Raw genomic sequence first — 22,320 nt, forward strand, 5'->3', positions numbered from 1 at the left:
ATCCATTTGAAACTATAACCAAATCTTTAGAATTGCTTTTTTCAAGGTAGTTTTTACAAGCTTGGATTTGGTTTTAGCGGCAGCAAGTTAAAGAAAAAATTTTCAAATATGTTCATCCATGAAAAATTGATAAGATAAAAAATATAATATACAAAAACATATAGTTGCTATTTCAAAATATATATATAATTAAAGTGGTGAAAAGGTTTGGATTTATGCTATTTTGATTAAATATAAAAAACAGGTGTTAACATTAAAACATAGAGTACAAGGATGTAATTAAATTTACTCATGTTTGCAAGCATTTGGTTTCTCCTATTTGTATTTCCCATGGGAAAGTGACCCATTTCATGGTTTGTCAATAATTAATAGAAGTCCATAAAATCCTCTACTATGAAAAAAAAAAAGCAAAAGGTGGTCATCTTATTTTTTGTTTATCATTAATTGTATTGAGCTTGACATTAAATTAATTCATTTGAATTGTTATAAAACCTGCTAAACTTGTTATTATTATTGTAATACAGGGTAGATTCATTAATACAGTAAAACCTTTCTATAGTCATAATAGTGGGACTAACTAATTTTATTACTATGAGGAGGTTATAACTTAATAGAGGTGTAGTTACAAAAATTATTGTTTTGATTTCTTATTTTATATATAATTCACGTTTTAGTAGTGAATAAGAATTTCAATTCATGTTTTAGTAGTACAATTAGGATTTCAATTTATTGTTTTTAGTAATATTATGATTTCTTATTTAAGTTTCCTCATGTAGGAATATTACTTGAAACCAGAAAAGATAAGTGTCCTCGATGGAATTGCATGTAAATGCAGTCGCTGTATGGTCAATCGATGTGAAGCCACAAATAATTGCCAATTGTTTTAAGCAGTACATTAATTAGGACCCTCAGTGTCGTTAAATTGCAAGTTGCAAATGAAGTGGATGAAGAGAATCAAAGAGTCATTGCAAAATTGAGTGGTCATATTTGACAACTTCAATACAATAATCAAAATTGAGTTGTCTTTCTTAATCATCCAAATGAGTAACAAGTTGTATATGATTTAACTGAAGAAGAAATCAGTGTTATAATTGTTAGAGTAGGTACCCTAGAGCCAATCCAATTGTGTAAATTGACTCTTTGTAATCATGTTTTATTATCACTAAAAAGGCATTTATCTATACCATATGATTTGATTATATTCGTATAAGAAAATGGTATATGTCCTTAGGATTGTAGAACTTTGATGAGGGCATTGAGCATTTGAAATCGTGATAGTGAAAACCCTATAAGCACATATAGAGGCAATTCCAGAAACGTCTATAGTCACAGTATTATCCTAACCTAGGACACAGATAATACGGTGAGACTATCATAGTGCTGGATGACCCTGTCGAAAGGCAGTGACAGATCTCACTTGTCAAGGTTGTTTGATGAGAACTTATTGCAACACATGGGTGCTTGCTATAGGCAAGTTCACTGGACTGACCCACTAGAGGATTCTATATGGATGGCAACCCTAATGTCTATAGAATAAATCCTCTAACAAATGGTGGTGCATGTGATCCTTAGACTTGAGATCACCAAAGTGCTTTATGCACCAATTGATGTAATTTGACACTAGCCCAACGTAGTTCTATTCAGAGCTATTAATACGGTAGTGATTGGCTACATCGAGGAGTGTATCAAGAGTATGGTGGATCGATAGAGGATTCATCACTCCTGGGTACTGGAGAAATTATCTCATTGAATAATTTTGTAGATGTCAAAGACATTAAATCTGTACAGTGGGATTGAACTCAATCTAATCTATTTCGGTCATTGGTCCAATAACCAAATACCGAGATATCAAGGATATTTAAGGTTGACACTACTTCTATGCCTTAGCCTTGATGAGATAATAGATGATGAAGGGATTGAATTATATGGTAACCAGATTGTTGATAGGTAGGTGGCCATGATGCTTGGCTAGAGACCAATCTTGGTCTGTGTCTAGTAGGATGATTGATTGATTATCAATCGCGATACGATTCACTAGATATGATGAGGAGCCTTCGGGTTGCACACATAGAAAACAGATTAATAATAAAATTCATGAGAAGGGTATTTTTGTCATTAATGATGAAAAGGCATTTTGGTAATTAAATTTACTAAGGTTGTTGCCTAAATTTAATTTCATATGGAAATTAAATTAGTGAGATTATATATATTTAAATATTTAGTTTATAATTCCAATTTGGAATAGGGTTTTATTGTGCACTATTTAAGTGCAACTAAAATTAAAATGAAAGAATTAATTCAATTAAAAAAAACCCTAGCCATCCTCTCTCTCCCTCTCCCAAAAACGTGAACCTCTTTGTGAGAGAAAGAATTTTTCTTAGAAAGAAAAATTATGCAGAAAATTATTCTTGAAGTTGAGAGTTTTTCCTAGCTTAAAATCTCTCAACGACAACTGTCCTGTCTTCGTATGGATAACGCGAGTGCATGTAATACCCAAGATATCAAAGGTATGTTCCTAACTCAAAATAGTCCTTTAGATGTTAATTTTATGTTAAAAAGCATAAAATCTAACTAAGGGCAAAATAGTCAATTCATTTGGAACGGTATGAATCAATTATCCATAGAGAGGCTTAGGGGNAAGGCTTCAATTTCTTCGGTGGATGGAACGTAAAACTCATTTGGGGAAGACATTATAAATTTATGATAAAATAATAAATAATTAAAATGAAAAGAAATTAAATAATAATATGAAATTATGATGATATTGAAAAATAGAAAAAAATTTGAATAATATATATAAATAATATAAATAAATTATAAATATAAATTCAATGAGAAATTGATTGGAGATTTGGAGTAGAGAGATTGAGAGAATGAAAGAATGAGAGATTGATTGGTGTGAAAAAAATTAAAGGTTTTAGGGTTATTTATAGTGTAGTTGTGGGGGGAAAATGAAAAAAAAAAAAACTTATAATTATATAAATATAACCGTTGGTGTCAGTTGACCGTTGGCAGCCAACGGTTATAAAATTTTTTATAACCGTTGACTGCCAACGGTTAAATTTTTTTATTTTGTAAAATTTTATTTTAGTCCTTATAATTTATACTTATTTTGGGGGTTTAAATAATTTTACAAAAGACTAAAATGATAAAAGGTAAAAAAAATTTGGGCCCAGGGCCGGGCCTTGGAGGAAGGCCCAGTGGAGGGCCCGGGCCCTCCTCCTTAGGCCTGGTCCCGTTTTGGGACCAGGCAAACGGGACCAGGCCTCCTAGGACCGGTTTTTGGAGCTGGGCTTTTGGGCCCGGTCCCAAATGCCCAGCTCTAATTATGAATATAACTTTTAAATATTATTTTAAAAATAAATTTTTAACCTCAACTCAAAAATATATAATTACATTTAAGTTTAGAACTTGTAAAATAATAAAGAATCGAATCTTATACGGAAGTATGCTTGAGTTTATAGTCAGGCATATCATATGCTTTATATTTAGTTCTTAACTTTGTTTTTGGTATTGTCGCTTTTTTAAGTTTTGGATTGGGTATCCAAGCAACTTCGTGTTCTGCAATTACTCCAAGTAACTTAATATAAAAGAAAACTACTTCTCTTTTCTATTTATGACTTTATAAATTCTAAGTCCCTCACGCAAACTCTATATCTTCTCTCTGTCTCTCTCCCTCGCCTCAGACTCTCAAGTAAGTAATCTCACAGACAGAACAATTTTTTTTTATTATTATTAAAAAAATCATGGGTTGCAATGATTGATCGTAAGTGTTTTAAATGTTTTTGGATTGCAGGTGAAGTAATTTAATCTTTACATGATGGATGGAAGTGCGATGGATGTTGTGATAAATGATGAGAGGAAGCTCCCTTCCCTATCCAGTGGAGAACGGTCTGTGGCCAGTGGAGAGCGGACTGTAGTTTTAGTTGGGCGTACCGGCAATGGAAAAAGTGCCACCGGGAATAGCATTCTTGGAAGAAGGGCTTTTAAGTCCAGGGCTGGTTCATCTAGTACTGTTACTAAAACTACTGAATTGCAGAGAACTGAACTCAAAGATGGCCAGATCATTAATGTTATTGATACTCCTGGTATGGTAACTTGGATTTGATTGCACAGTTTACAACTTTTATCTTGTATTTGAAATTTATTCATCAAATAAACTAATGTGGTGAGTCATTGCAGGACTCTTTGATTTTTCTGCTGAATCTGAATTTGTTGGGAAAGAAATTGTCAAATGTATTAAATTGGCCAAGGATGGTATCCATGCAATCCTTGTAGTTTTCTCAGTGACAAACCGTTTCTCAGAAGAAGAACAAGCTGCAGTACTTAGCTTGCAGTCTTTGTTTGGAAGAAAAATTGTAGACTACATGATTGTAGTCTTCACCGGTGGGGATGCACTTGAAGAATATGAGGAAACATTGGAAGAGTACTTGGGTCGCGAATGTCCAGATCCTTTAAAGGTTTCCTTTTTAACTTAAGTTTGGTTTATTAGCCGTGTTGTTAACTTAAGAAAAATATTGGTTTCAAACTATTTTATTTGGTTAGCATATACATGCTAGGCTGAACATCTTCAAGCTTTACGATTCTTAAAATGTTCATTAATCCTGAAAAAAGGTTAATATAAGCTATTTTTCACATTTATATTAACATTGTTTCAGAATATTCTTGCTTTGTGTGAAAATCGGCGAGTGCTTTTTGATAACAAGACTAAGGATGAAACCAAAAGAGCTAAACAGGTTGGAGAGCTTCTCTCCCTTGTTAACAGGGTCATAGCGCAGAATGGTGGACAACCATACACAGATAAAATATTTGCTGAAGTGAAGGTGAGTTTGTTCACAATTTTTTTTTTTTTTTTTTTAACTCATGCAGTTCACATTAAATATGTCATGAAATGTCTTTATTTAATATGCAGGAGGGGGCTATGGAACATCATGAACAAGTGGAGGTTGATTCCCTAAAGGGATATTCAAAACGAGAAGTTGCAGAGCTGAAGGAGCAAATAGAAAGATCATATGAAGATCAACTGAAACAAAGTAGTGAGATGGTAATCTTGTTGATCTCTGTTCATTTATTGATTTATCATGTGCATTTGCAGTCAGATATTCTAAGTTGTATACAAGATGGTAAAGGTGTAATTGTGGCATTTCTCTGTACTTATGGAGAACACCGCCCCTAGAAAGATTAAATTTCTTATGCACCTCTTAAGAGGCTTTAACTTACCATTTCATTGAAGAAAACACTTTTATATATAAAGCCCTATTTTCACATACTCTAATTTAATGACTATAACTAGTTGAATTTTTCATAAAGGTTTTGTAGAGCATTTTGACTTTCAATGAATTAGAAGCAATAAGAGTGTCTGCCGTTGTTTGTTCATATTGAATTGCACCCTATTCCTTATCTTTATTGTCAGCATTGCTATACTGTATTACCTGATCTTTATTGCCAGCATTGATTAACAATGGTTGTAGGATGTCAGTGGTTCTCCAACTGTATAAAATTTAGGGATGCCATTTTACTTGGGAATGGTCTCCAATTGATAAATTTGGCAATGTTTTAGCTAATGTCTTATCTTTTTCATTCATCAATAATATCAGCAGTATTTGTATTATATTATTATTTAAGGACTTGATGATCCACGTTGATGTTTTTAATAGCATAAGTTGAAGCATAGAGACACTAGTAAGCTTGAAAAGCAATTGGCGGAGAAGCAAGCTGCCCGATTAAAGGCAGAAGAACACACAGGCAGCTCAAATGAAATCAAACGATGAAATTCGTAAGCTTGAGTGAATCTTGAGAATGCAAATAGGGAGAAGGAGAGGCTTCGTAATCAAGTGGAGGAGGTCGAAGATTGTTTCATTCTTTGAACAATCTCAACTATTTGTGAGCACAGTATGTTCAGTCGCGTGAAGAACACAAAGATTATTTTATCTTACCCTGATGTCAATATGTTTATATTGCAAATATTTGTCGTCTTAGCTTGAATAATTGTTATACAATAAATTAGAGTACAAAGCTTTTACAAGAGACGCCAAGCTGACATGACATTAGCATGTGGGCCACGGTACTAATCCGCCAAAAAAAATAAAAATTTCAAAGCAAAATTTCCCCCAAATTTCGATAACCTTAAATCAAATTCCCTCCCAATTTAACAAACCCTAAATCATATTCTCTCCCAACCCAAACCATCAAAATTTCTGATTCCCCTAATAAAATCTCTCACTGTCAAAATTCCAGCCAACCCCAAAAAACCAAAAAAAAAAAATTTGAGTGGGGAAGGAAGCAATTGGAATCGAAGATGGAGATGTTGATAGCATTGATGACCATAGCCGTAGAGTAGCAAAAAGGAAAAGGGAAAGAGAAAAAGAAAGATGAGACTGAAATAGAGAATTTGGCTACCATTCTAAAAGAAAAGAGCGCAAGAAAAAGTACACACATCTTACTCTTTATTTTCTTTGATGTGATTATGATGATACTTGATGCCGCCTCTAATTAATTGCACCTTGTCATAGTTGGAATGTTTTCCAATGACTTTAATATGCTAAAGATAGTCTAAATTTGATATGAAAGGTGACATTGTCGCTTTAAAAATTGCTTTAGAATTGAATGTGGTATGTTTTTGGAATCCAACAATTATAGCATCTACATACAATGTTTAATCCTTCGCAAGTGCAAGATTTGCAATCGCAGCATAGTGCACAAGTAAGGGTTGATCACACAAAGACTAGAGGTGCTCTCGCGATTCTAGTAACTATGCCTTAATGAATCAAAATGAGAATTGAAATAAAGAAAACATATAAATGACATTAACGTAAATCTAAATCTAACTATATACAAAGAATCTTATGGCTCTAACTCCATCATAATTATTAGACTACATGTTCATCATCAAGCTATCGTTCTCCCCACTCCATTCTAGGGTTCGTGCATCATCGGGTTCAACCTAGTACTTTTATTATTCAAACTAGCTAGTGGCGTATAGCCTAGTCTAAACAACGAAAGAACCAATTCGCATAGACACAAATAATCTATTCACAAAGCTAATCAAGATAGGCATGGCGTCTCTTGTTTCTAAGGTATTACCGCAACCATTCGGAATAACTAAGTGTTTCCTTCAACTAAACTAGTTAGTGGCATATATAGCCTAGTTTAGTAATGAAAACCCAGTAAGCACAAGACAATCTTATAGACAATAACCAATCTATACCCGAGTAGGCTAAAATCAATCATTCCACACCCAATCTTGTCTCACACAATCAATTAACTAAGATCAAGGTTGATCAGGCCCTAACATCAACTAAAGATTGAATTAAATGCAATGAATGAATCTAGAACATAATAGGATAGATCAAACAAATAGATTAACAATAAAACACAAGCTTCAATTAGATTACATCAAATCTCTAAAAAACAAAATACAACATAAAGGAAAAGAAACAACAACACCTAGAACCATAATCATGAAGAATAAAAGAGGAGGAGAGGAAGAGAACCTTCTCTCCTCTCCAATCTCCACCTTTCCAAGAAGCCCCAAATGTATTCTCTCCCTAAAATGTGTATGTAAAACCTATAACTCCCTAANGGAGATGATTTATTGTCATCTCGATGTTTTTATCTTGATATAAATAATGTAAATGATAAATATTTGTGAAATACCTTTGGAAGCTTCCACCCTATAAATATGTTTTGATTGTGTAATTTCTTAAAGTTTGTAAATTATAAGTTTGGATCCTGCGTGACATTTTATATGCATGTTTTGGATATTATTATTATTATCCTTATACAGATTTTTTCTAAATATAACTCGTTCTCCAGACATGTATCCTCGGGATTCTCATTGAGAGATATTAAGAGGATACCTGACTGGAGGGGGGTTTTACAGTGCACTTCTACTTTGGACTGGTAGCGATTCCAACCTCAAATCGAAGAAGCCTCCAATGTTGGTATAAAATTTTATATCCTTTGATTTGGTTAATTTAAAATAATGTAAATTGGGCATAAAGATTTTGGTTAAGGTTTGCAGATATAATTAAAAAATTTTAATTTCCGTAGCGTTTTATGGATCCATTAACCTACAATAATTAGACAAGAAGATGAAGAATATAACTTTGAGGATGATAATACTGAAATACAAAATGTTTCGTGTCAATAAGCTTTAAACATGCTTGAAAAGATAGAAATATTTTGGTTTCAACAAGAAAGTGTTCATGTTAGTGAGTTATTACGTACTTGCAAGTTAAAAGATGTGATAACAATTCTAAAGCGTAAATCATTATCTTAAATAACTTTAGATAAATATTTTATTTTATCTTGAACTTTAATATAATGTTGTATATATTTTTTGTAATATGCAGATAATTATTACTATGTGGAGGCAAGTTCTTAAGACGAGATCTAGAAAAATTATAACTTATTACAATGTGGAGTTTATTCTTATTTTTAACTAGTCAAAGTTGGGACCAAAATTTTTTATGACTACATGGAGATTATTCCTACATAGAGTATCACTATAGAGAAATTGTATCATACTTCCAAAGTGGCTCTATCTCTGATTATATTGTAATTGCGTGATATGTCTTTTTGTATGCGTTTCTCATGCATTTCATTGATCCGATTCCGTTGATGATCTGTGCTGCGTCGAAGTTCAGGTAGATTGATGCAATCTGATTTCATCCCACGTTGTATATGTGTCGGTGTTAACGTGTTATCCAATAGTGTAACCATTTCATTTGTTACACCAATTTGCGTTGGTAATTTCATTGAAAACAATGAGAATATAATGAAATGTGTCATAAGTTCAAATTAACCTGATTTTTACTTAACTAATTTGGATTAAATAACCTGGTCAAAGACTTAATTAATACGTAGTCACTACAATGAATAAAATAATTTAATCTCATGGATTCTCATCCTGGGTATAGATATAGTCGATATGTAGATTCTCATCCTCAGTATAGATATAGTCCGTATGATCAGTAATTCTCATCATTAAGGACATTTCCTCTGAAGCTCCTTTGCAATCGATATGCTTGGCATTGGTATCCTATCAAAATCCCAATACTATAAATAAATCAACATGATAAATACTTAGTATTCAATAAACATTAAAAATCGACCAACCAATTGTGTTTTTGTTGGATCATTGTCAGGAAAGGTCAATTCTGGAGGAGTAGCGTACGTTAGAGTTGAGAAGACTACGAGGAGAAGTATCATGAAAAGGGTAGCAACCTTAACTTTAGCCATCTTTTGCTTTGGGGTGAATTAACAGTGTTTTGAGATACAAAGGAAAAAGAATTTTGAGGCCAGCGTGTGAACTCTAAATTAGGATAATATAAAGTTGAGAAAGAAAAAAGAATAGGATAGATTCAAGGTGTACCAATGAACTAAACGGAAAATACTTTGGGTGGATTCTAATTAACTCAAGGCTGAGCCAGAAAATGTTAGGAGACCAAAATGTAATGTTATATGAAAGAAAGGGCCAAAGCATTAGCAATTACATATATGGGGACCAAATTGTTCGGTAAAAAACTAAGGGAGGCCAAAAAGAAATACTGAAATTTATCTTTATACTTTAAATTTTTATTTTTATTTTTTAATTTTTTTGCATGATGGGATGCTACAAGTAATCAATTATTCACAACAGAGTAAGATGAAAAGAAAAGATATAATAGTATGGAATGATAATTAATATAAGCTTGTACAATGGATTAAAAAACATTAGCATCTAAAAAAGTTTGGAGGTCTAGTATTAATAGATAAAATAATAAAACAAAATTATTGGTAAACTCGCTTTTAGTTATAATACCAATACCATTCTAAATTATGCAATCATTTGTTTATTTAAATAAAAAATATATTGTTAAAAAATCAATTAAAATTTGAGTGTAAATATCCTTCTTTTTGTTTTTCGTATCCCATCATTATGAAAATAACTTTTAATATATTTTAAAAATACATTTTAATCTCAAATCAAAAATTATAATTACATTTAAGTTTAGAACTTGTAAAATAACAAAGAATCGAATCTATACGGAGTATGCTTGAGTTATAGTCAGGCAAATCATATGTTATATTAGTTTTAATGGTTTTGGTATTGTTGCTTTTTCAAGTTTTGGATTGGGTATCCAAGTAACTTCGTGTTCTGCAATTACTCCAAGTAACTTAATATAAAGAAAACTACTTCTCTTTTTATTATGACTTTATAAAATTCTCAGTCCCCTAACGCAAACTCTTATATTCTCTCTGTCTCTCTCCCTCGCCTTAGACTCTCAAGTAAGTAATCTCACAGACAGACCAATTTTTTTTATTATTATTAAAAAAATCATGAGTTGCAATGATTGATCGAAAGTGTTTTTTAATGTTTTGGATTGCAGGTGAAGTAATTTAATCTTTACATAATGGATGGAAGTGCGATGGATGTTGTGATAAATGATGAGGGAGCTCCCTTCTATCCAGTGGAGAACGGTCTGTGGCCAGTGGGAGCGGACTGTAGTTTTAGTTGGGGTACGGCATGGAAAAAGTGCCACCGGGAATAGCATCTTGGAAGAAGGCTTTTAAGTCCAGGGCTGGTTCATCTAGTACTTTACCTAAAACTACTGAATTGCAGAGAACTGAACTCAAGATGGCCAGATCATTAATGTTATTGATACTCCTGGTATGGTAACTTGGATTTGATGCACAGTTTACAACTTTTATCTTGTATTTGAAATTTATTCATCAAATAAACTAAGTGGTGAGTCCTGCAGGACTCTTTGATTTTCTGCTGAATCTGAATTGTTGGGAAAGAATTGTGAAATGTATTAAATTGGCCAAGGATGGTATTCATGCAATCCTTGTAGTTTTCTCAGTGACAAACCGTTTTTCAGAAGAAGAACAGCTGCAGTACTTAGCTTGCCGTCTTTGTTTGGAAGAAAAATTGTAGACTACATGATTGTAGTCTTCACCGGTGGGGTGCACTTGAAGAATATGAGGGAAACATTGGAAGAGTACTTGGGTCGCGAATGTCCAGATCCTTTAAGGTTTCCTTTTTAACTTAAGTTGGTTTATAGCCGTGTTGTTACTTAAGAAAATATTGTTTTCAAACTATTTTATTCGGTTAGCATATATATGCTAAGCTGAACATCTTCAAGCTTTACGATTCTTAAAATTCATTAACCTGAAAAAATGTATATAAGCTATTTTACATTATATTACATTGTTTCAGAATATTCTTGCTTTGTGTGAAAATCGGCGAGTGCTTTTGATAACAAGACTAAGGATGAAACCAAAAGAGCTAAACAAGTTGGAGAGCTTCTCTCCCTGTTAACAGGGTCATAGCGCAGAATGGTGGACAACCATACACAGATGAAATATGCTGAAGTGAAGGTGAGTTTGTTCACAATTTTTTTTTTTTTTTTTTTTTAACTCATGCATTCACATTAAAATAGTCATGAAAATCTGTATTTAATATGCACAAGGGGGCTATGAAAAATCATGAAGAAGTGGAGGGTGATTCCCTAAAGGGATATTCAAAACGAGATGTTGCAGGCTGAAGGAGCAAATAGAAGATTATATGAAGATCAACTGAAACAAAGTAGTGAGATGGTAATCTTGTTGATATGTTCATTATTGATTTAATTGTGCATTTGCAGTTAGATATTCTAAGTTGTATACAAGATGGTAAAGGTGTAATTGTGGCATTTCTCTGTACTTATGAAGAACACCGCCCTAGAAAGATTAAATTCTTATGACATCTTAGAGCGGCTAACTTACCATTTCATTGAAGAAAACACTTTTATATATAAGGCCATATTTTCACATACTCTAATTTAATGACTACAACTAGTTGATTTTTCATAAAGGTTTGTAGAGCATTTTGACTTTCAATGAATTAGAAGCAATAAGAGTGCTGCCGTTGTTTGTTCATATTGAATTGCACCCTATCCTTATCTTTATTGTCAGCATTGCTATACTGTATACCTGATCTTTATTGCCAGCATGATTAACAATGGTTGTTGGATGTCAGTGGTTCTCCAACTGTATAAAATTTAGGGATGCCATTTTACTTGGGAAGGTCTCCAATTGATAAATTTGGCAATGTTTTAGCTAATGTCTTATCTTTTTCATTCATCAATAATATCAGCAGTATTGTATTATATATATTAAGGACTTGATGATCCACGTTGATGTTTTTAATAGCTTGAGTTGAAGTTATAGAGACAACTAGTAAGCTTGAAAGCAATGGCGGAGAAGCAAGCTGCCCGATTAAGGCAGAAGAGAACAATCAGGCAGCTCAAATGAATCAAACGCTGAAATTGTAAGCTTAGAGAGAATCTTGAGAATGCGAATAGGGAGAAGGAGAGGCTTCGTAATCAAAGTGGAGGAGGTCGAAGATTGTGTTCTATCTTTGAACAATCTCAATTATTTGTGAGCACAGTATGTTCAGTCGCGGGAAGAACACCAAAGATTATTTTATCTTACCCTGATGTCATATGTTTGATTTGCAAATGTTGGTCTTAGCTTTATATATTGTATACATAAAGTTAGAGGTACAAGCTGACATGACATTAGCATGTGGGCACAGGTACTAATCCGCCAAAAATAAAAATAAAAAATTTCAAAGCAAAATTCCCCAAATTTGGATAACCTTAAATCAAATCCTCCCAAATTAACAAACCCTAAATCATATTCTCTCCCAAATTTAACAAACCTAAATCATATTCTCTCCCAACCAAACCATCAAAATTCTAATTCCCTAATCTAATCTCTCTCTGTCAAATTCCAACCAACCACAAAAAAAAAAAAAAAAAAAAAAGGACGAGGTGGGGAAGGAAGCAATTGGAATCGAGATGAGATGTTGATAGCATTGATGGCCATAGCCGTAGAGTAGCAAAAGGAAAAGGGAAGAGGAAAAAGAAAGAGAGATGAAATAGAGAATTTGGTACCATTCTAAAAGAAAAGAGCGCAAGAAAAAGTACACACCTTTACTCTTATTTTCTTTGATGTGATTATGATGATACTTGATGCCGCTCTAATTAGTTGCAACCTTGTCTAGTTGGATGTTTTCATTGACTTTAATATGCTAAAGATAGTCTAAATTTGATATGAAGGGGACATTGTCGCTTTAAAAATTGCTTTAGAATTGAATGTGGTATGTTTTGGAATCCAACAATTATAGCATACATACAATGTTTAACTTCGCTTGAAGTGCAAGATTTGCAATCGCAGCATAGTGCACAAGTAAGGGTGATCACACAAAGACTAGAGGTGCTCTCGCGATTCTAGTGAACTATGCCTTAATGAATCAAAATGAGAATTGAATAAAGAAAACATTAAATGATTAACGGAAATCTAAATCTAACATATACAAAGAATTTATGGCTCTAACTCCATCATAATTATTAGACTACATGTTCACATCAAGCTATCGTTTCCCCAATCCATCTAGGGTTCGTGCATCATCGGGTTCAACCTAGTACTTTTATTATTCAAACTAGCTAGGGCGTATAGCCTAGTCTAACAACAAAGAAACCAATTCGCATAGACACACAATAATCTATTCACAAAGCTAATCAAGATAGGCATGGCGGCTTTGTTTCTAAGGTATTACGCAACCATTCGGAATAACTAAGTGTTTCCTTCAACTAAACTAGTTAGTGGCATATATAGCCTAGTTTAAATGAAAACCAGTAAGCACAAGACAATCTATAGACAAAAACCAATCTATACCGAGTAGGCTAAAATCAATCCACACCCAATCTGTTCACACATCAATTAACTAAGATCAAGGTTGATCAGGCCCAACATCAAACTAAAGATTGAATTAAAGCAATGAATGAATCAGACATAATAGGATAGATCAAACAAATAGATTAACAATAAAACACAAGCTTCAATTAGATTACATACAATCTCTAAAAAACAAAAAAACAACATAAGGAAAAGAAACAACCACCTAGAACCATAATCATGAAGAATAAAAGAGGAGGAGAGGAAGAGAACCTTCTCTCTCTCAATCTCCACCTTTCCAAGAAGCCCCAAATGTATTCTCTCCTAAAATGTGTAGTAAAACCTATAACTCCCTAAAAATGGCTAAAAATGCCTTTATTTAGTTTTTAGACAAAATGGCAAACTTGTAATACTAGTTGCCGAAATTAGGGTTGGAATGTGACATATTTACCTTCTGTGCGATTTGTGCCGCGGCTCACTTAATTGCACCCTGGCTCGTTTAATCGCAACTCAGTTTATTTGCACCCCGACACGTTTAGTCATGGCTTAATTTAATTGGTCGTGATGCAAAGTCGAAATTTAAACTTTTACTTCTTGCCTGATTTATTCGCACTGAGATGGGTCGAGATGTCCGAACACCAGCAGAAGCACGAATAATCCATTTTTTTTTTTCACCTGAATACTGAAAACACACACAAACACCCGTGATTCTGGAAGATAACGAAACATGCAAGAAATCACATCATAAATCATACATTAGACCTTAAATTCTATAGTTTCACCCCAAATTACTAAAATCCACATTCTAACACTCAACACAACCCCCCACTAGTTTATTGCTAGTCCCTAGCAATGAAAGCTATATAAAAATAAATCTAACCTAACTAAACTATCTAAACCACTTCCATAGGTTATCCCGATTGCATTTAGTGTATGCAATAAGCCTTAAAATCCTAGCTAGGTCCCTAGTGGACAAGTTATAGTCTCATGAGGGTTTTCAACGATGTTTGCCACAAACATCCTACAAATCCTAACACACAAAAATTAAAAGAAAACAAACAAAGATTTCCCAAATCTATCAATAAATGTGTCTCATCAAAGCATACACATATAGCAAAAAAATAAGCAATAATTATCCTATCAGGAACATCCTAAACACAATTCGTCTTCATCTCTACTCTCAACCACAGTCATACAAACAAACATCAATCCTAGCCTTAGAGAAGGTTTCATATCAACTTCCAAAGAGAAAACAAATTTTGATCCCATAAAATGAAACTTTGAAAACACAACTCCATAGGCCTACTTTCAGATCACTCTCACTAATGTAGAACAATGCACAACTCAGATCATTAGGGCTTCACCGTAGGCTAAGATATGGGTTATGAAAGACATAAAGGATTCAAGCAATTAAGAGGAAAAACTTACAATTCAAAGAAACACAATCACTCAAAACAAACTTACCATCTCAAACCCGAAACCTTTATTTTTTCTTTATTGCATCCTCTCCCACGCACAATTGAATCTATACCCTTTTCAAGCTTCCTTATTTTTTTTTCTTTTTTTTTCTCTCTTTTTTTTTCCATTATTTTTTTTAAACACATAAAGTGGCATTGTAGGAACCAAGATTAAAAACCTTCCAACCTAACTACTGAACGTAAATAGGGTAAGCAAGGTCGATCCCACGAAGAGTGTCTAGCCAAATTTTCGATGATGTGAACAAGGCTGGGGGGGGGGGGGGGGGGTTTGGTAAAACAAGAAAACAATCTTAGCAAAAATCAAACAAAACAAACAAAAAAAAAACAATTCAAATCGAAATCAATTATATAACGAAAATGGTCTCAGTCAACATCCATCATCAGAATCTTACAACTGATCATTGATGCAAAATTAATCATCGTACCTGAATATCACATTGGAAACTATTTCCTATCTCTCCTTAATTTTAATTAATTAGAAACAAGCAATCTTATTAATCTTACCACTAAACAACCCTAGACAAGCGCTCAAGATTTAATCTAGTGGTAGCCTTAAGAATTAGAGAAATCGATGAAGCTAAACAACTCAAACTCAAGCGGTTGTATTAATTTAGTTGAGTGTTTCTTAAGTTACTATTCCTGACCAGTAAAATTTTACCTAAGTGTTTCACAAGTTAGAGGGATCAAACAATTACGGATTTGATATCTAACTTAGCAGTAGATTGCAACAATTAATAAACTAGTAGGCTTTCTAGTAATTAAACGAAACAATCATAAAATTAGGTATAGAAAAACATCCAATACTCAAACACGAAAATTGAATAGTAAGAAAAATAGATTAGATCTCACAGTTTATTGATTTCAAGGCCTCCGTTTCCTTCGACCAAGTTATAAAAGTTTAGCTGCTCATGGCCATAAACAAAACTCAAAGAGAAAATTTGCAGAGAAGAGAAAAGAGAGGCGTGGTCCCCTGCCCTAATCTGATCTCTCCCTTAAAAATACCCAATTCGAATTCTAATCCTACTCAATCTCCTAAAAATATTCTAATATCCTAAAAAATAACACTTATCCTAATCTGATTAATCAAAAATAAAATAAAGTCATAATAAAATAGGAAAGTGGTGTGTCCAGCTGTAATTTTCTGCAATAGGTCTTCAAATCTTCCAATAAAAATCCGCCTATTTGAATTGCATGACAAGGCAGAATGTTCCAGAACGTCTAGTGCAGATGCATCAACTTCAAGCTCAATTACAACCTTGATGCAGCGAGTATCTCTCCAAACTCAAAACATTAAATTGTAGATATCTTTCTTAGTGTTCCACAGCATTTTGAATCATCTCAATCAGAGCTTGGATGAGAGAGTTATGCCCAGATTACGAAACAATATCGAAACTGTCCGAATTCACTTAATTAATTATGTTTTGCAATTAACGCCTCCATTTGCATCCTAAATCAAAATAGAATAATAATGAGTACATTTAGGCAGCAAATAAGTATAAAAGACTAGACATTAAGGGGGGTAAATATGACATTTTGCATTCTCATCAATAACTTAGGAAGCAATAATATCACAAAAATTCCCCTTTTTTCCCACACAGCAACTCCCAATCAATTCTTCCGCACATCTTTACAAAATTGTATAACAAAGCTCAAAACCACACACATTTCACTTTCATCAATTCAGATTAAATCTTCTTAAAAGAATATCAAAGGTAGGAAATGTGTTTAAGAGTTAAAGTGGATAGGTTATTGCAGGTTAAAAGAAAGAAAATCAAGGCTAAATATATGCAGCAAGGCTCAACAGGGTGACTAAGGATAAAAATATATAAGATTGGCTTGAAAAGCTCAAATGGTCCAAAGATGGCCTAAATCATTTCTTCAATCATGCATCGTCCAGGATTTTGCCTCAAGTGATCGTCAAATAGGTTCTAGAATTTTTAGGGACCTCACCAAAAATAGTAAGAAGATTACACACTAAACATCCCTAAATGCTAGAATCAACCACCTCTCCTATTCACTACATGTCATGCAATCATGTTATATCATAGACATTTGACATAATCCAGGAAACACAAAGATTCCACAAACTAACAATAAATTTACAGGCACACATAAACATGAATTCATAAACATAAATTTCATACTTTCCCTCTCCCAACCAAATTCCTACATTGTCTCCAATGTAGCTTTCAACACAAAATAGAGGTGAAAAGGGAAAGAAATGAGTTACTTCCCTTGATTAATAGATTGTAAAGCACTGGAAGTAACTCCATTGAATGTGCATCTCGTAGTCAACATGAAATCTACCTACACAAAAGAAAGAACACATGGTGTCTTAGAATATAATCCATGTTGTCGGTTAGTCATCAAAATGTTTGCAGAAACTAAAACAAACACACAAATTAAAAAAAAATAAAATGAAATCAACATAAAAGTAAATAAAGTGTAGGCAACCTGAAAACAAAATAAAAGCAAATAAAACAACACACAAAATAAAAAACTAAAAATGAAATAAAACACACTGAAGAGAACCCAAACATCAACATGCACAAAACAAAAATTAAACAAGAAAAAACATGTAATATCTAACTAGTATACTTGGGAAATACAAAATGATAGAAAAACATAAGCATATAAGTGAAAGATAATGGGCCCACAAAATTTCTTTACTTTATATACTAAATTCTTTATAATACAAAAGTATCATATACATAAACTCAAAAATAGTGGACAGTGGTGCCATTTCCCTCAGCTTCTCAACGTCCATCCGACCGCTTCTCACCTGTTCCTTGCAAAAACAAAGAAATCAACAGGGTGAGCACTACTTGCTCAATAAGTAAATCTGCTATACTACCCTTCTCTCTCTGTTGGTTAAACTCTGAATTACTTTCCTTACATTACACTTCGTTGTTCTTCTTTGTTCTTTCTCTATTCTTTCTTTATTCTAATCTCTTTGCTCTTTCTTTCTAATTTCTCACTACTCATGTTAGTAGGCATAGTGCCATGCATAGATATGATGCAATGCACAAATACATAGATGATGCCTTTTCTTTTTTGTTTTTCTGTTTCTTATTCTATTTTTCTTTTTTTTTTTTTCTGTACTTCTTTCTTTTTCTCTATTTCTCTTCTTTCTTTCTTTTTGTTCTCTCTTTTCTTTCTTTTCTTTTCTTATTCTTTCTTATTCTTTGCTTTTATATTTTTTCTTTCTTTTCTTTTCTTATTCTTTCTTATTCTTTGCCGATCAGAGTCGGTTGAGGCATGGATTTGGAACCCTGGCTGTGTGAGTGTATTCTTCTTTCTTGGGTACAACCCTCATCACATACACTCTTACGGACTGTACCAATTCTTCTTTCTTATTCTTAGGCCGCTCACTGAAGGTGGCGTGCATGCAAGGAAATTCTTCTTGTCACTCACGGGTTCCCCATCGCAACAACCTCCTCTTCTCTTATATTCTTTTAGAACTCAATGGTCATGTTCTTTTCTTTTCTTTAATAACTTTCTTTTCTTTCTTCTTTAATGTTCTTAATATTCTTAATGTTCTTATATGCATGTAGGCATGTAGATTGGCTCTTCTTATGGTTCGTTCTCAATTCAAATGTTTAAATGCAATGATGCAATATGGCATGTAGGTTCTTTCTCAATTCAAATGTTTAAATGCAATGATGCAATATGGCATGTAAACATGTCATTCTCTACTTTCTCTACCATCTACCAACTCATATCAAGATAATAAATCAATAAACTCATACATGTACTTTTCTATGAAATTTCATCAAACACTTGGTCTACACAGATNAACCAAAAGAGCTAAACAAGTTGGAGAGCTTCTCTCCCTTGTTAACAGGGTCATAGCGCAGAATGGTGGACAACCATACACAGATGAAATATTTGCTGAAGTGAAGGTGAGTTTGTTCACAATTTTTTTTTTTTTTTTTTTTTTTTTTAACTCATGCAGTTCACATTAAATATGTCATGAAATATCTGTATTTAATATGCACAAGGGGGCTATGAAACATCATGAAGAAGTGGAGGTTGATTCCCTAAAGGGATATTCAAAACGAGATGTTGCAGAGCTGAAGGAGCAAATAGAAAGATTATATGAAGATCAACTGAAACAAAGTAGTGAGATGGTAATCTTGTTGATATCTGTTCATTTATTGATTTATCATGTGCATTTGCAGTCAGATATTCTAAGTTGTATACAAGATGGTAAAGGTGTAATTGTGGCATTTCTCTGTACTTATGAAGAACACCGCCCCTAGAAAGATTAAATTTCTTATGCACATCTTAAGAGGCTTTAACTTACCATTTCATTGAAGAAAACACTTTTATATATAAGGCCATATTTTCACATACTCTAATTTAATGACTACAACTAGTTGAATTTTTCATAAAGGTTTTGTAGAGCATTTTGACTTTCAATGAATTAGAAGCAATAAGAGTGTCTGCCGTTGTTTGTTCATATTGAATTGCACCCTATTCCTTATCTTTATTGTCAGCATTGCTATACTGTATTACCTGATCTTTATTGCCAGCATTGATTAACAATGGTTGTAGGATGTCAGTGGTTCTCCAACTGTATAAAATTTAGGGATGCCATTTTACTTGGGAATGGTCTCCAATTGATAAATTTGGCAATGTTTTAGCTAATGTCTTATCTTTTTCATTCATCAATAATATCAGCAGTATTTGTATTATATTATTATTTAAGGACTTGATGATCCACGTTGATGTTTTTAATAGCATAAGTTGAAGCTCATAGAGACAACTAGTAAGCTTGAAAAGCAATTGGCGGAGAAGCAAGCTGCCCGATTAAAGGCAGAAGAGAACACACAGGCAGCTCAAATGAAATCAAACGCTGAAATTCGTAAGCTTAGAGAGAATCTTGAGAATGCGAATAGGGAGAAGGAGAGGCTTCGTAATCAAAGTGGAGGAGGTCGAAGATTGTGTTCTATTCTTTGAACAATCTCAACTATTTGTGAGCACAGTATGTTCAGTCGCGTGAAGAACACAAAGATTATTTTATCTTACCCTGATGTCAATATGTTTATATTGCAAATATTTGTCGTCTTAGCTTGAATATATTGTTATACAATAAAGTTAGAGGTACAAGCTGACATGACATTAGCATGTGGGCCACGGTACTAATCCGCCAAACTAAAACTAAAAAATTTCAAAGCAAAATTTCCCCCAAATTTGGATAACCTTAAATCAAAATCCCTCCCCAAATAACAAAACCCTAAATCATATTCTCTCCCAAATTAAACAACCCTAATCATATTCTCTCCCACCCAAACCATCAAAATTCTAATTCCCCTAATCTAATCTCTCTCTGTCAAAATTCAACCAACCACAAAAAAAAAAAAAAAAAAAAAAAAAGGAGGGAGGTGGGGAAGGAAGCAATTGGAATCGAAGATGGAGATGTTGATAGCATTGATGACCATAGCCGTAGAGTAGCAAAAAAGGAAAAGGGAAGAGGAAAAAGAAAGATGAACTGGAATAGAGAATTTGGCTACCATTCTAAAAAAAGAGCGCAAGAAAAAGTACAACATCTACTCTTTATTTTCTTTGATGTGATTATGATGATACTTGATGCCGCCTCTAATTGTTGCACTTGTATAGTTGGAAGTGTTTCCATTGACTTAATATGTAAAGATAGTCTAAATTTGATATGAAGGTGACATTGTCGCTTTAAAAATTGCTTTAGAATTGAATGTGGTATGTTTTTGGAATCCAACAATTATAGATCTACATAACATGTTTAACCTTCGCAAGTGCAAGATTTGCAATCGCAGCATAGTGCAAAAGTAAGGGTTGATCACACAAAGACTAGAGGTGCTCTCGCGACTAGAACTATGTCCTAATGAGAATGAAAGAGAATTAGAATAAAGAAAACCTATAATAACACATTACAGTAATCTAAATCTAACATATACAAAATCTTACTCTAATCCATCATAATTATTAGACTACATCATCATCAAGCTATCGTTTTCCCCACTCCTTCTAGGGTTCGTGCATCATCGGGTTCAACTAGTACTTTTATATTCAAACTAGTAGTGGCGTATAGCCTAGTCTAAACAACGAAAGAAACCAATTCGCATAGACACAATAAATCTATTCACAAAGCTAATCAAGATAGGCATGGCGTCTCTTGTTTCTAAGGTATTACCGAACCATTCGGAATAACAGTGTTTCCTTCAACTAAACTAGTTAGTGGCATATATAGCCTAGTAGTAATGAAAACCCAGTAAGCACAAGACAATCTTATAGACAATAACCAATCTATACCGAGTAGGCTAAAATCCATCATTCCACACCCACTTGTCTCACACAATCAATTAACTAAGATCAAGGTTGATCAGGCCCTAACATCAACTAAAGATTGAATTAAATGCAATGAATGACTAGAACATAATAGGATAGATCAAACAAATAGATTAAAAAATAAAACACAAGCTTCAATTAGATTACATCAAATCTCTAAAAAACAAAAATACAACATAAAGGAAAAGAAACAACAACACCTAGAACCATAATCATGAAGATAAAGAGGAGGAGAGGAAGAGAAACCTTCTCTCCTCTCCAATCTCCACCTTTCCAAGAAGCCCCCAATGTATTCTCTCCCTAAAATGTGTATGTAAAACCTAACTCCCTAAAAATGGACTAAAACTGCCTTTATTTAGTTTTTAGACAAAATGGCAAACTTGTAAATACTAGTTGCCGAAATTAGGGTTGGAAATGTGACATATTTACATTCTGTGCTGATTGTGCCGCGGCTCACTTTAATTGCACCTCGGCTCGTTTACATCGCAACTCAGTTTATTTGCACCCCGACACGTTTAACGTCATGGCTTAATTTAATTGAGTCGTGATGCAAAGTCGAAATTTCAACTTTTACTTCTTGCCTTGATTTTTCGCACTTGAATGGGTCCGAGATGTCCGAACACAGCAGAAGCAAGAATAATCCATTTTTTTTTTCACCTGAATACCTGAAAACACACAAACACACGTGATTCTGGAAGATAACGAAACATGCAAGAAATCACATCATAAATCATACATTAGACCTTAAATTCCTTATAGTTTCACCCCCAAATTACTAAATAAATCCACATTTCTAACACTAACAACA

General features: G+C 33.4%; 1 protein-coding gene across 2 annotated transcripts; it reads left to right on the forward strand.

Annotated features, from left to right (window-relative positions):
* Nucleotides 1-3,655: 3,655 nt before the first annotated feature.
* LOC116121001 (immune-associated nucleotide-binding protein 9-like) lies at nucleotides 3,656-20,343 on the forward strand. 2 transcript variants are annotated; one of them, XM_031406975.1, is made up of 7 exons: nucleotides 3,656-3,694; nucleotides 3,797-4,088; nucleotides 4,183-4,460; nucleotides 4,659-4,717; nucleotides 18,982-19,087; nucleotides 19,187-19,315; nucleotides 19,929-20,342. In XM_031406975.1, exons 2-7 carry the CDS (start codon nucleotides 3,818-3,820, stop codon nucleotides 20,145-20,147), a joined length of 1,062 nt encoding a protein of 353 aa, XP_031262835.1. In that variant the 5' UTR covers nucleotides 3,656-3,694; nucleotides 3,797-3,817; the 3' UTR covers nucleotides 20,148-20,342. The 2 variants fall into 2 exon arrangements, with proteins under 2 accessions (XP_031262835.1, XP_031262832.1); XM_031406972.1 differs by lacking the exons at nucleotides 18,982-19,087; nucleotides 19,187-19,315 and adding an exon at nucleotides 4,913-5,044 and having other exon boundaries at nucleotides 4,659-4,823; nucleotides 19,929-20,343.
* Nucleotides 20,344-22,320: the final 1,977 nt, after the last annotated feature.

This window comes from Pistacia vera, unplaced genomic scaffold (assembly GCF_008641045.1).
Source record: "Pistacia vera cultivar Batoury unplaced genomic scaffold, PisVer_v2 Contig1267, whole genome shotgun sequence".
NCBI classification, from domain to species: Eukaryota; Viridiplantae; Streptophyta; class Magnoliopsida; order Sapindales; family Anacardiaceae; genus Pistacia; species Pistacia vera.